General features: G+C 37.4%; 1 protein-coding gene across 1 annotated transcript in view; it reads right to left on the bottom strand.

The window, feature by feature from the left end:
* Nucleotides 1–16,229, bottom strand: part of GDAP1L1 (ganglioside induced differentiation associated protein 1 like 1) — a 44,059-nt gene that overhangs the window by 16,512 nt on the left and 11,318 nt on the right. The window contains exons 2-3 of the mRNA XM_039351282.1: nucleotides 7,060–7,252; nucleotides 2,315–2,488 (exon numbers count right to left, since the gene is read on the bottom strand). Coding sequence (XP_039207216.1) covers nucleotides 2,315–2,488; nucleotides 7,060–7,252 — 367 coding nt within the window. The remainder of the gene's footprint in view (nucleotides 1–2,314; nucleotides 2,489–7,059; nucleotides 7,253–16,229) is intronic.

The following is a 16,229-nucleotide window of genomic DNA, read 5'->3' as shown; positions in this document are numbered from 1 at the left end:
CAAATAGTGGGCAAAAAAATTATTAATAAATAAATAAAAGAAAATAGAAAAAAAGAAAACCAGAACAAGATATAAAGAAAGGTATAAAAACAAAAATGTGGCTTCTGATATTCCTCATAGCAATTATAAGCACAATTACAATTCAGCTCTCTCTCTAAAGTTGCATCATGCCTCTCCTCTTTCCATGATCTATCCTATCCAATCACTAAAAGAAGGCTTGACAGTAATAATATCCATTGCTGCTTTCACTTTTTATTATTCTGCACTATATTGCCTCTGAATATAGATAGTCTGTGGGATCGTATGGCACTCTCAAATAATTTAGAAGCACTTCCAACATAAGAAAACTTGAAGTCAAGCACAAACTTAACAAAAATGGTGAAGAAAGTCACGTAAATGAATATGTTTAAAGATAAGGAAAATCTAGCCTGAAATTATAATTCTATGTTAAGTTTAGGGAGATTTTTTTTAAAATCTCTGTATTTGCAAATTGAGCTGCTTGATTATAAAGTATCCTGTGTCATTAAACTGCAACTGTCTGTGATATTCTTGTCACAAAGTCATTGTCCACACAGCAGGACTGCTTTTCATGAAATGTCCTTGTGGGAAAGTTATAATAGGCATTGTCAATGTTTCAGGAGAGCTTGTACTTGAAGCACAACTTATCCTTGTCTCTGTAACCTAATCTACACACATTAGGGCTGCCCTTGAGCACTTTGATACCCAATAGAAATCTAGAACGTCCTCCTCAACCCAGTTTCTACTTCAGCCAAGTTGAAAATTTCAAATGTCAAATAGTCCTCTCTGAAGTTGAACCCTGCTTCTCACCAATCATGGAACTTCAAAGGAAGTAGACTAAAACCTACTTGATCTAAAGCAAAAATATGTTCTGTAATACATTGTCCTTGTAATAGTTTAAGTGTCAGATCAAAAATTGCTGCGTCCACTGTGGTAGTTTCTCTTATGGGACAGACCTAAGAAAGATTCATTTGCCTTATTTGATGCTTGCATAATGTGAAATTTGGACAAGGGACAGAAGCAAGGAAAGAGTGAGACCAGGCAGGGTTATAGACAACAACGTTGACTGACTGGATAGTCAGACCAGCCCTTACAAATTATTATATTAGAGCCAATGGAAGGGAAGAGTTGGACATAGCACAGCACACTTGATCTTTAAAAACAGACTTGGCCTGCAGTGGAAGTTGTATCTATTGTATAATGCTTTATCAAATTGCTTTATACTAAATGCTATCATTAATTCGACTATCAAATATTATATCCTTGGATAAAAATAGTTATTTATGCCTCAACAAAAGAAGAAGAAAGGCATCTCAGAGAGAGGAAAAACAATGAAGTTTGGAATAAAAGCAGCAAGCTATCTTAAATAAAAAAAATATATGCAAATTTTGAAGAGAAATACAAAATATTTCACCAGAGAAGTTTGTGACTGGGCAATCAGTGTTTTCCCACTGCTGAGCTGAAGTGGGTCACAATAGATATTATATGAGAACAATCATGTTAGTACATGATAGCAAAAAATGTTAGTACATGATAGCATTTTTCTGAATAACAAATGTTCTAAAAGACACATTTGTTATGCTGCAGCTCTCTTCATCAGCTGCACAAACTAGCTTGACTGATGTAGGATTTAAATTGAGGTGGGGGGGGTGGTGGTGGGAAAGATACAACGATGCAGGTTACATGTGAGACTACAAATATCTTATCTATTGCAGTGTGTTAAAATCCAATGTGTTTGTTGAGACAATTGTTTGATATGTGTGAGTTCAACTGGCAGGAATGATAGCTTTCTTTTTAAGTGGAGATACCACAAATTTGAGTTCTTTTCTTTAGAAAGCAACACACTGCAATTAATTTTAAGTCTTCTACTAAGAAGAAAGGATACCAGCAAAAAATGTTCTGAACTGAAATTATCTACACTGTAAGCTCCTAAAGATTTCAGGGCAACATATTCAGGGCAGCATAATATCAACAGATGTTAGATACTCAGAATTTCTATCCATAGTTCAAAAACATCTGGAAAATGCCAAGTTTTTGAAAGATTGCTGGAATGGAACCTCTTTCCCTAAGTCCCTACAAACAGAGCTGTGATTTGTCTTTGCATGACAAGATTACTCCTTTTTTTTTTAGTAGCACTAAAATTGGTACATCAAGTATTAGTCACATTTGACATTTTTTCTTTAGTGACTCTATCATTTCCATTTATTATGCTTAGAGTTCCCTAAGCATTTTGTACTATTGAGGAATTATACATTTTAAATGGACCAAGCATGGCCCTCCATAACTGACCACTTACTGCGAATCTCAGCTGTAGCATATTTCGGAATCATGGAGTCCATGGTGAGTTCTGGGTGAAGTATACATCCATGAGTGTAGGCATCCATGGGCAAGGAATCTAGGAGTTCTCTGTACTGCATTACTCGTGAATGAAGGAGGCTTCCGTTCTCAGGAATTAGTTGAACCACGTGCTCTGCAAAACAAGAAACAGTCAGGTTAAAACAGACTTTAGTTGTATATACAATGCTTTTATCTGATGTTTCTTTTTCTACAAAGCTAACTTGTTGTAAATAACTTACTTATTATAAATAAATGCTCTACAGTGTGCCTATTTATAGACTCAGCTTTAAAGGGTAATTTTGCATCTTGGATTTGAAATATGAAGGAAATGGGCATTTTGTCAACAACAGACAGGGTGAAGAAGTATTAACAAGTATAAGCAAGAAATTGGACAACCAATAAAGAAATTTCCTGACAGTTGAAACAATTAATCAGTGGAATGGCTTGTGTTAAAAGTTGTGGGTGTTCTCTTACTGGAGGTTTTTAAGAAGAGATTGGACAGCCATTTGTCCAGAATGTTACAGGATCTCCTGCTTGATCAGGGGGAGTTGGACTAAAATACTTCCAAGGGGCCTTCCAACTCTGTTATTCTGTTAACATCTTTATATGAATGGGCAAGGATATAAAGCAGTCAACATGTCTGAAATCTCCTTAGCCAGTTACAAGCTCTTGCAGACAGAATATCTTAATCAGCACTTCTGGAAGTCTCAGCACTTCATGGGCTTCCCAGAATTTTACCAAAATTAACACCAAATTGTTATTTAGTAGTAAATCATAATCCCAGCAACTAAATATGGGCAGTTGAATGACAATCGGTAGCAAAAGATGCAAGGGTATTTCTCTTGAAGCACTAAATTAAAGTGATTTTTATCTTTAGCTAAGACCTTTGTTTTCTTTTCAAACTTCCTGCACCAGCTGTCTTTGACGTGGCATTGAATAATGGCAGTTCTGTCCTCTGTAGCTGTGTCCTGTGTTTATAAGGAAGAATAAACTGGAAAGAGACTGAATTTAATTTGTAAAGTATCCCTAACTATAGGAATTTGTTGAACGGATGGCAATATCTGGTTCTAACCATATTAAACCAGCTTAGGAGACAGAAATACATTTCAGAATTAACTTGATAAGTTAGAGAAATGCATAGATAATAGTAGAATTCAATTTAATGTATGCATTTTTCCAAGTATAAGATGGGGTATGTCTTATATCAAATATGGACTTTGCATCAGTACATCTGAAAAGAATCATTACATTGTGCTGATCTTAATTTGAATTAGGTGGAGGGAGAACAAATGTGTTTGAGCCAGGGCCCCTGGCTCACACACGTGCTATTAAATCTGAATTAGCATTACATGAAGACACAGTTATGATGCACTACCTGGACATATAATTCATATTTCAGTCCTCGTGCTCCCATGTCCAAATATAAGAACCCATTCCCTGGCTCTCATCCCAGATCTCCCAAGAGCCGTTCCTGAATCAATTCATTGTAGAAAAAGTCTCTGGTCTCATTAAAACTATCCTTTTAAAATAATTCACCTAAATTGCCCCATTATGGTGATGGACTCATATATCTTTTAATTAAAGTTAGTTCTGAAAACCAGAGAAAATAATGTGGAAGAATGAAAATTATTTATCTGAATATTTAGTTCTTATTTTATAGAGGTTTTGGCTTTTATTTACTAATATCATTTAATAGTCAGGAAATAAATATGCAGCATGGTTTAGAAGCTTTGTTTTCTTTTCAATTTTTTGCTACCAAAATGTCCTATGTGGTTTAAATTGTTCAGCTGGAGTCTGAATTTTCATCTAAAATAAATATGAAATCAAATTCTTTATTACAGGTCAGCCACTCAGACTGAATGAAACTGATAAAATAAATTCTACAAATTAGAGCTACAAGATAGAATATATATAGTAGAATAAAGTGTGCAAAATAAAAAGATCTACAATCATGCTTGTACCATTTTTTTTGTCAGCAATATACAAGTTTTACAAGCTGAAAAAACAAACTTTGCAATGGTAGGAGTTACCTTGGGAGTCCTTATCTGCTACTAAAAATTGCATTAAAAATTCTTTAGTCCATTCCAGAAATGGAATGAGAAGAGGCGTGAGGAGTACCTTGAGTATGTCCCAAAATTCCAGCATAATAGAATATGACAGTGTTTCAATATTACCATCATTACAAGGGCAGAGCCTTTCTGCTTATGGAATTTTACAAAATTTTTCCTCCAACTCTGTTGATGGTATAAAATTGAACCATGGTAATGTAAATGCTTGTTGAAATTTATTGTTTGAGTTGATCAATGTATGTTACTGCTTTAAAATGTGCATTAATGTGTTCTAATTGTACCCTAGAGGGGAGTTTACTAAATTCTGATTGTAACTGAGCAAGATGCTATGGGAGACAAGCAGTTCCTCAAGTAACCAGGCCCATGCCATATAGGCAGTGGTGGGATTCAGCTGGTTCGCATCACTTTGACAGAACCGGTAGCTAATTTTTTGTTGCCCAGGCCCAGAAAGGACTTCTGGAAGTGGTATCCACACAGAGAATGGGTTGTTCACATATTTGAATCCCACTACTGCATATAGGGCTTCATAGATGACCACCATTTCCTTGAATCACAGTCAGAAGCAAACTGGCAACTTGCAAAGTAGAGGTGTTACGTGAGCATATGAAGACATACCCATCACTGCCTGCACTACTGCACTGTGGACCAGTTGAAGCTTCTGGGTCATATTCAAGGGCAGCCCATGTAGAATGAATTGCAGTAGTCAAGCCATGGTTACCAGGGCATGAGTGACTCTCTTCCCTGATCTAGAAAAGAGTGCAACTGGTGCACCAGATAAAGTTGGGCAAAAAACATCCTGGCCACAAGTGCCACTTGCTCATTGGGAGTCCAGAGGATCAAAGTTGGAATACCCCCAAATCTGGGTGGTCCAAAGATCCTGAACCACTCAGTCTTTGTAGGATTAAGTCTAGGAAGGTTTCTTCCCAGCAAAACCTGCACACTTCTCCAAATTCTGGATCAGAACCATGACAGTATCATTTGGCCAGCCCAAGTTGAAAGATATAATTTGTTGTCATAAGCATACTGATGATAGCGAAGCCAAAACCAGTGGATTACTTCACCCAGCAGTTTCATGTAGATGTTGAAAAGGAGAGGAGAGAGAATAGAATCCTGTGGCACCTGACAAATAAGGGACCTAGAGGACGATCTCTCCCTACCAATGCTGATTGGAGCTGGCCCTAGAGGAGAAAGAGGAACACCCTCAATGTTCTCAATTCCCAACCCACAGAGCTGGTTCAGAAGGATACTATAGTCAATAGTACTGAAAATGATCCAGAGATCAATTAGTACAAGGATGGAATCACCATCACTTTGCCACAGGTCATAAACAAGTGCAACTAAACAGGTCTCAATACCAAATCCCAGCTTGGAAATGGATTGAAATGGATCTAGATCACAGGTGTCATGCCTCTGCATGATGCAACCGGCCCTTGGGCTGGCAGTTTGACACCCCGGATCTAGATAATCCATTTCCTCCAGGATTCCTATTAGCTGCAGACCAATCACCTGATCAACAACCTTCTTCAAAAGTGGTGATACTTAAAATCAGGGAATAATTAAAGCAAACATTTGAACATTGGACAAAAATTTATCCAGACCCAAATACCACTGAACAATGATTACAAAATCAAAGGAGATTCATTATCAAAAACAAAATATTTAGGGATGCCAAACTCGAAGAGATTCAGAAAAATTGTGAAAATAGAAGACCCCAAAACCATAGTAGAATAGTAGAACAATGTAAATAACAATTGAAAACATAAAAGAAACAGCTGATATGAACTATAAAAAGTGATAATTTAGAAGAAGTAGAAAACCACAGAACCAGTGCAGGCCAACACTGAAACAACCTATGAATTGGCCTCTCCCTCCAACCTCCCAACAAGAAGAATAAAAAAAGAAAATTATAGAAAATACAGAATTACCACTAGAAAGACAAAGAGTGCCAGCTTTGAAAGTGCCCAAGAAAGACCAAGCACATAAGCTGGTTGCAAGTATTAAAATAACATCTATCAAACAGATCAATCAGCTTGCCTATAGTACAGCAATGGAGGTTGCAGAAAACCAGGAATCAAAATTTGAAAAAGCAAAATCATATTCAATCCCAAAGTGGAAGATCAGACTGGATGCCAAAATAAAGAAATGAAGATCAGATGCAAGTAATTTAAAAAACATGAAAGAGCAAAAATTGAAGAATGTAAGGATCAAGACAAGCCTAATTAACAAATGTTGACTTGGCACCAAAAACTGAAGAAGCTTTGGAAATCATAATCAAATAACAACAATAGCAGGAAAAATTGAGTGCTATGAGGCACAAATCATCCAATTTAAGCAAAATCAGCTATTTCAATCAGACCAGAGGCAATTCTACCAATATATAAATGGCAATAGAAATTGTAAAAATAGAAAACCAAACAAAAAAGAAATAATCCAGTTCTGGAATGGCAACAACAATACAGATGTAGGAAGATTTAAGAGCTTGACTATAAGAAAGTTGAATTTCTAGAACAATTTTCCACATCTACTGTCCTCTATCTATCATATCTATCATATTCCAACAATGGATGGGCTAATTAAAGGTCATGGAAGTTGTATCCATCAGCTTGAGGGTTGAGGAGAGTATTTAAAACTTTACCTCCTGTGAAGTTTTTCTCCATGTAGTCAATTATTTGATTGTAGTCACTGATTATATTATCTCCATGGATGATGACAGGTACCTCTTCCCCAAGATTGAGGCGCATAAACCAAGGTTCTTTGTGCTCAGTCAAGGGCATGCTCACATCTCGTTCTTCACAAGGTAACCCTTTTTCTGCAATGACCAGACGGACCTGGAAAAAAAAACAGATGAAAAAGATATGCAATTAGTGTGCAAAGTGCAGCTATTAGTATTCACAAATAAATTGAAAGAAGGAATTGCAAGTGGTATGCAAATTACACACACACACACACACACACACACACACACACACACACTCACTCGTATCAACTGTTGCATCCCTGCTCGGAGTGGCCCTCCACTTCATATGGTCTTTATAATGTTACTAATATATCTGGGCCTAGCACTTGGCATTCATGAAATGTTTAGCTCATAAGAATTTATTCTAGCAGTAATTCTTCTTCTTCTTGTGCCATGTCCGTTATCGGATGTTGGTGATCATGTTGGTGATCCTGTTTTTATCAGCAGCCACATGAAAAAGTGCTGCTGAGTTTTGTCCAAACCAGTCCCTTAGATTTTGAAGCCATGATCTTCTTCTTCTGCCTGGACCTCGTTTGCCTTCAATCTTTCCCTGGAGGATTAAATGGAGTATGCCGTAGTTTTCTGGGTGTCGCATGTCACATGTCCGAAATATTCTAATTTTCATTTTTTAATTGTTTTGATGATTTCCCTTGGCTTTCCCAGGCGGCTTATCACCTCCTCATTTCTGATCTTGTCAACCCAGTTCATATGTAACAGCCACTGTAAATCCACATTTCAAATGCTTCTAGTCTCTTCAGGTGGCCTTCTGTCAGAGACCAACTCTCTACTCCATAGAGCAGGATAGAAAAAATATAGCATCTGACAAGCCTGATCTTCAGTCTTAGGCTTATGTTGTAGCAGTAATTAACTTTTTTTAATTTTTTTATAATTATAAGTGAGGTAAGCAGATTTCTAACTTATGGGATCTATTTTGATTTTGTGAACAAAATGAATAAATATAGTGTATGCCATTATAAAAGATTCTGATGAGGAAAAAAATGAAATTAATACAAAAGTATACTGAATCCAGAAATTCATTTTCAGTCCAAGAATTGCAATGACTTCACACCTTTAATGTAAAAACCTGTTCCTGGTTATTCCCATGTTTTTATCTCAGCAGGGGAGAGAACAGAAATAACTTCACGGAGATCACTAGTGTAATCAAAGCATCAGCCTTTTACATGACTAGGATGCATGCAGCACATGATAAGAGGGGTAGGATTTCAATTGACTGGTCACTTCTGCCAGTGAGATGCTGTTGACCTCTTTCAGAAGATGTCCCTGGAGAGAAAAGTAATTTTGTTGCCACTGTTGTTAAATGACAGGAACTCGGTAGATTTCTCAAGATACTAATAAGAAATGGAATCTCTGAATGTGAATGTTTATATTTAGCCAAAATAGTACCATAACACAATTTGTTATGTTGTAATTTATATATCATTCTCTCTTTTCCTCCTCTGGAATATAAAATACATTATTAGACAAAAGGTTTTTGATAGCATCTACTTAAAAGGAGACATTGTAGAAATGGACATCAGATAGTACACAATTTATTTCATTTGTGCAGTAATATTTTAGCTACAAATCCAATCATATATTTAGCTAAATTTCCACAAAAGGAACAATGATAGTAGTTGGATTAATAGATACACAAATAGAAAACAGAGATAGATGAAGAAGTCGATGGATATAAAATCTGGACTATAACATGCTTTAAGAGTTCTTAATTATGCAAAGATTTACTTCTCTTGAGAAGTTATAATCCTGAGAAGATTAAAGGTGAAAGAAAAGAGAAAAAGAGGATGACCAGCAGCAAGATGCATGGTTGTGATTACAGCAGTGATGAGTGCATTATTAGAAGACAGGAGAAGAGCCAGTCTGGAAACTGACCATCCTGGAGAAGGTTTAATCTGTGTGATTGTTAAGAGTTGACAATGACTTGATGGGACATAAGAAATCAGTTATAGTATTTTCCTATAAAATTGTGTGTGTGTGTGTGTGTGTGTCTTATTTGTATTGAATACTAATACATGTGTAATGTATAATTTAATTTTTCATTAGATGTGATTGATACCTAGAGTTAAAATACATTTTTATTTGTATTCCAGCAGTGCTAGGTCCCACTTGAAGTCCCCTTTGCTTTCACACTATTCCATTTTAATATACAAATAAATTATACAGCACAACAAATGTTTAGAATAAAGAAATACCGGTAGCTGCCCATTGCCTATTCTCCAGGGATTAGAGAGCTGAATGATAGTTGCTATCAATTCATAATAAGGAAGCATATGTTAGGCATTAAGCATTTTCCTATATTTAGGTTAGCTACCTGGATGCTAATATCAAGGGAATACCTGTACCATGGCAACCATATATTTTAAAAGCTTCATCCCTTTCTTTTCTCCAACATTCTCCTTGCTCATTAGTTAACATGTTATTTCCTGCCAGCTGAGATTAACAGTATTTGCTTTTCCTCTGCCATCTATCAACCTTCATGCTTTATTAATCAGTAGTATTCTCTGCTCTACCTATTAATGAAGATAGCTAAATGAAAGTAGGATTCATGTTTTTTTATGCTCAGTGCTACTCTAGCACAACAGAAATATTGCTTATATATTTAATACCATTTTTCAAAAAAGGAACTAAAGCTGTTTTGCGTTTAGTGCAATAAAAAAATCTAATTCTGATCATCTTCATCATGTAGTGGATGATTTAAAAATCTATTCTTATTTGCAATACTTACTTATTTGATTTATACTCCAGCTTCCTATGTTGATGAAAATGTAATTGGTCTCAAATTATTGCATTTTAAAATGCAGGTGAAAAAAATCTAAATCTAAGTATTCTTCCAGTTCCAAAATTCCTTGATGAAAATCAATATCCCAAGGAAAAAGTTAAACTAGAATCTTCATTTCTTAATACAATAGTCTTTCCAGGCAAGATCCTTTTTATCCAGTCAGAGAAGATGCTGATGTTATTTTTGGCTAAGCCCCCAGCATTTAGAACTGACTAAGATAACTGCTTCATGCATGAGAGTAGATTAAAAAAAAAACACACACAAGATGCAGCACTGAAACAAGAAATATACCCTTAACTCTTTGGCAGTTTGAATTAGTCCCTTTTGACACATAGACACGGAAGGGGACAAATTTCTTTGAATTCTCCTAACTGTAATGTAAATCTCCAGGCTTGCTGGCTTTCCTTGCCTCATCTTTTAATATAATAAATATACATATACATACATACTTACATACATACATAAAAATAATTAAATATAATATAAATAATGTTTCTTTGGTTTAACAAATAGAAAGTTGGCAAAACATAATGTAGCTAAAGAGGAGAAAGGCAGTTCCATCCACAGTTGTCATTTACTAACTGCATCAATGAGCACATACCCTGAATCCTGAACTGCCACTGTACCCCAAAAAATTTCATATTTTTAAATGTGTGTCCTGTGTGTTTTTGAAGATGGAGATGTGCACGTTATACAAAACTGCTGAGAGATTTAGACTGATTTTGTTTAAACACTTTCACCATCCAAAGAGATGGGCTGTCAATTCCCTGAACTGTGCATTTTCTTTTTTAAAAAAAATCAAGTCATCTGGTTTGTTGCCTTTAAATGGCAAAAGCAGTGTATATGGATAAAGTCTTTAAATTTGTATATTGCTAGAGTGATGGTTTGTTGCTAGATTATCTAGATTTGGGTGCATTGGATTTGGCTTTGCCAGAGCACAGTTCCTTCATTCCTTCTCACTGGGGCTCGGATCTGCAGAGGCAACAAAGATATAATGCGCATTCTTTCACCGCCCACGCGGCTTGAGAGGATTTTGGGGTGGGGGTGGGGAATACAGTTCAGCTATTAACAAGCGCCTCTTCCTACAGTTTCTAAGATGTGGACTCATCATTGTGCTCTTAATTACTGCATGAACTGTCCCTCCAACTAGTTTTATAAAGGACGTGTCCTCTTGATTCTGCCTTCATCTCACCTTCAGCCCATTATAGAGCTTACGCTTCTCTTTAGCCATTCCAGTTTAAAAATAGTATTTTCCCTTTTCTCCTGACTCCGTTTTGGCCAGAAATACGATGTAGAATGCTGTTTGGTGACTTTTGGCTGCTGCATCCAGACTCTTATGCCCTGGAATGTAGGGACGAGAGACTTTGTTTCCACAGAATCAACTGCCTGACTCACACTTTCCAAAGTATTTGTTGGCAGTTATTCGTGCTCCTTTTAACAGGGTTTTTCTATTTTTTTGAAAGAGAAGTAAACCTTTGTTTAAAAAAATAAATCTAGCGCTAATTTTTGCTGGAGTACTAGTCTCTGAATGTGTAACTCAGGCACGTGTCTTTTGCTCAGTTGCAAAAGGGTAACTGAGGGTAACTCCTATTACTTAACAACATGAAACCTTCTTCTTAAATTGCCTCCATTTGCCCCTGCCCCCCCCATTTCTTATTCAGTTTTTTTAAATTTCTCTCTTCTTTTTATCTAAATCCTCCCAAGGTCCTCTTTCTGCTCTGTGGATGATGTGCACACATACATCTCTCTCTTTGGGCATATGTCTTACTTGAGCTTTGGAGAGCAGACAGGGCCATCAAGAACTTTCTCTTTACTCCTTTTGATAGATTTCTTCAAGAGGCTTACTACTGTGCTCTCTAATAAAGGAGGAGGAATAAGGAAGTGAGGAGCTCTCCCACTTTTCAACATGGAAAGAGCAACTATCAGGCTACTTTTCTGGACACAGATTTTTTTTCTCTTTCAAAAGAACACTAGACCTATAGCCAAAAATAGCCAGTGCAACAACTCACAGGTGTAGAGTGCTGCCAAACCTCGGGAGTCTCATTCAGGCAACTGGAAAGTGTGCTAAAACTTGCATCTCAGGTGCAGACTCGCACTCACGTAAGCCTGTTCTACCCTTGTTAAGCAGTCATTTCCCTCCTAGCAGAGGATACAGGTAGTCCTTGACGTACGACCACAATTGAGCCCAACATTTCTGTTGCTAAGCAAAACAGTGAATTTTGCTCCATTTTACAACCTTTCTTGCCACAGTTGTTAAGTGAATCACTGCAACTGCTAAGTTAGTAACATGATAAGGGAATCTGGGTTCTCCATTGACTTTGCTTGTCAGAAGGTTGCAAAAGGAGATCACATGACCCTGGGACAACTATCATACATATGAATCAGTTGCCAAGTGTCCAAATTCTGATCACATGATCACAGGAATGCTGCAATGGTCATAAGTGTAAAAAATGGTCATAGGTCACTTTTTTCCAGTGCCATTGTAACTTTGAACAGCCACTAAATAAACTGTTGTAAGTTGAGGACTGCCTGTACCCATTGAGAGGAAAAGACTACCCTCCCTCATTGAAACCAGGGAGAATCCAGCAATCCTGCCAATAAATTGTTCCACATTAAAACTGTATAAGGACAGGATTGCTTTCCAGCTTTGTTTCTGAGGTAGGATAGGGCTTGTCGTATAGGTAGGGTAGGCAGCACAATTTATATTGACATACTTTTCTGCTGATTTCAAGCAATAAGGAGAGCTGCCAAAATGATGAGAAATTTCAAGGGTAATAAGGCTTTTCCAGGCTTTATTCCTTAGGAGCTGTTACTAAAGACTGAAGGCATTCTGTGTATTAAAGATATTCTGCATGAGCCAAAGGAGAGATCCTGCATGAGCACTTCTAGGCCTCATGCAATCTCTAAGAGAAAACCAAGTGTTGTCAGTTTTCTGGCAGGGAACAAAACCAGTTCCACCTTCTTTTTAGGCTCACTTCCAGATCTGCAGCACACGGTTTTGCTACACACATGTCATCCCCCAGAATGCTCAGTAACATAAGGAGCTGCCAGGATCAAGAACTGGGGAGAAGCCATACAGGAGCCATGTCCTCTGACTTTCTGCTTGTCTCCATTAATCTGACTCAAGGTGCAACTCTCCAACAGATTGTCATAAAACTCTTCAAAAGATCTTAAAGAGATCTCTGAAAACATGAATCTAGTATAGTATATGCCTTGGGCAAATCATTTTCGCTTTCTTCCAGCTTCCAACAAAATAGATGAGAGAAAAAACAGATCTCTGCTCTTTTATTTGAGAAAAACAGACATGATTGTAATAATTTGCTTTCAGTTATTCTCTAAAGATGTACAGTAGCAGTTTCCCTTTTAGTAATTGCTGTATTCAGAAAATGAAAGTTGTTGCTTATTAGCCAATTTCCTTGAACACAACTCTTTCCCATCACCTCCCACTCAGCCCCACTCTAAAATAAGTGATCTTTTTGCCTAGCAACTACTTATTTTGACTATCTTCCTCCTGGGGACTGTTTCTGTCATGGTTACTTCCTACATATTTCTTTATTTCATATTATTTTAACCTGGGAAATACCAAAAATGGATATGGGAATGAAGCCAGACAAAGTAGCCTAGAGGAGGCAGTCAGATTCCTGAGACCCATCTCATTGCTATATAGCTGATCACCTTGTCTGTGAAAGTGGTATATCACTTGCCAATGACTGGTAACAGAAGTAATCTTGACAAGATCTTAGAAAAGGTCTTATAGGCTTGTTTTTCCTAATCCTCAAAAACCTAACCATATTATTAAATTTCATGATATCACTTCACATGAATAATCCCCAGCACATCATTGGAGCTACTAGATCAGTGATGGAGAACCTTTTAGAGACTGAGCGCCAAAAACCTGCCCCACCCTGCCTCCACCCAGCCCAGCCTGCTTTAGGACTCAGTGTCATTCCACCACCTCCTTTCCAGAAGCTGCTTTTCAATACTGTTTATTTCTCAGAGCTTTCAAGACACTCTGAATACAAGCCAATTATGAGGATTTGGACTAAAGGTAATGAGATGAAATAAATACCTTGGCACATATTATGTAAGCAAAGCGTATCCAACAAAATGAGTTTCATTGTGGAAAAAAGCATAGTTTTACATTTAGGCAGGAAAAATCAAAGTTACAAGTACAGATTAGGCGAGACCTGGCTTAAAAACAGTAACTGTGAGAGGGACCTTGGAGTCCTAGTGGACGATCACTTAAACATGAGTCAGCAGTGTGCAGCAGCAGCCAAAAAAGCTAATACAATCCTGGGTTGTATAAATAGAGGCATAAAATAAAGATCACGTGAAGCAGGGCTTTTTTTCTCATAGAACGTCCAGAACAGAGTTCCGGCACCTTTTTTGGATGGAATCTTGTAGGGTAGGCAAGGCGGGTTGTAAGACATGTGTGAGTTCCGGCACCTTTTTTTTTTTTTTAGAAAAAACACTGACATGAAGTATTAGTACCGCTTTATAAAACCTTAGTAAGACCACACCTGGAATACTGAAATCAATTTTGGTCACCATACCACAAAAAAGAAGTTGAGAGTTTGGAAAAAATTCAGAGAAGAGCAACTAAGGTGATCAAAGGCCTGGAGATTAAAACATACGAAGAACGGCTGCAGGACCTGGGTTTGGCTAATCTAAAAAAAAGAAGAAACAGGTGACATGAAAACAGTATTCCAGTATTTGAGGAGCTGCCACAAAGAAGAGGGGGTTAAGTTATTCTCCAGAGCACCAGAGGGCAGGACAAGAAACAATGGTTGGAAACTGATCAAAGAAAAAAGCAACCTGGAATTAAGGAGAAACTTCCTAACAGTGAGGACAATTAACCAGTGGAATAGCTTGCCTCCAGAAATTGTGGGCACTCCATCACTGGACTTTTTAAAGAAGAGACTACACAGTCACTTGTCTGAGATGGTATAGGTCATCCTGCTTGAGCAGAGGGCTGGACTAGAAGTCCTCCAAGGTTCCTGGTTACAAGGGGTTTAGAAATAGTGCAAGATTAGTTTTTTGTCATTCTAATCTAGTAAAAACTTCACACACACACACACACCCAAAAAGTTTGAGATATTATGCTCACTTGGCTAACTCTCAAACCAGGCAGGGAAGGAGAGGCTTCATAACCTGTACATCACAAGATGCCAGTTTTATGATATGAGACTTAACAACTAAAATCAGAAGAGAAAGTTCTGCTTTCTGAGATTTAGGGCAAGAAAATTCAATTGTCTAGGGATCATGTGAGTGTTGGAGCATAAGGTGATGAACCTCCTTATGGAAGGGCTCTTATGCAAATCAAATTCAGGAAAGCCTGCCAGTGGAAACTGAAATTGGGTAGTCAGTCATTGTGCCAATCACTAAATCTAAGACTTTTCTTTTATAGTAGGGCTGCTCTGATTTGATGTCCTTCATTTCTGTTATGAAGCTACTTCTACTTTGAAAATGAATTCTGAATTAAAAAGGCAAAATGTTTAATTAATAACTGCTTAAATAGTTAACCATTTTAGAAGATTGAAAAATCCTTGATCCATGAAACAGCAGTTATTATCTAGTTAGAAGCCTGGTCCAGGAGAATTTGGATAAATAAAGAAGAATAAGAGTGATAGCATCACAGATTCATACAATTATATATACATGTGTGTGTTTGTGTGTGTGTGTATCCTTCAAGCCTATATTAAAATAATAAATATAGTTGGAAGGGATCTTAAAAATCATATAATTAACTCCATATTCAGGATCCACTAGAGCAGTGGTTCTCAACCTTTCTAATGCCGCGACCCCATAATACAGTTCCCCATGTTGTGGTGACCCCCAACCACTTATACATCACTGGGTGCCAGGGGCGTGGCCAAAGAAAAGGGGAAAAAAATGGTGGACAGCCTTGTTTGGCGACCCCCGTGGAATGGTTGTTCGACCCCAAATGGGGTCCCACAGGTTGAGAACCACTGCACTAGAGCATCTCTGACAAGTTACTATCTAGCTTGTTTAAAGATGTCTAATATAAAAAAAAACCTAGCACTTAATATGGCAGCCAGTTCCATGGGCTTACATACAGGCAGGAAGTTCCTCCTAATAATGATCCTGAATATGCTTCCTTGTAATTTCAACCAACTTATTTTGGTTTGTCCAAATGGAGCTGTTGATCCCAGTTTCTGGAAGCTCTGCAAGCTTGGATGAGGAGGAACCATCTCCAACTAAATCCTAACAAGACTGAATGGCTGTGGATATTGGGCCCACCAGGTTCTAA

Source organism: Crotalus tigris, unplaced genomic scaffold (assembly GCF_016545835.1).
Source record: "Crotalus tigris isolate CLP2741 ecotype Arizona unplaced genomic scaffold, ASM1654583v1 scf7180000018371.15429387391:27106975, whole genome shotgun sequence".
Lineage (NCBI taxonomy): Eukaryota > Metazoa > Chordata > Lepidosauria > Squamata > Viperidae > Crotalus > Crotalus tigris.
The sequence above is the reverse complement of the archived record's forward strand: the minus strand, read 5'-3'. Positions and strand labels throughout refer to the sequence as shown.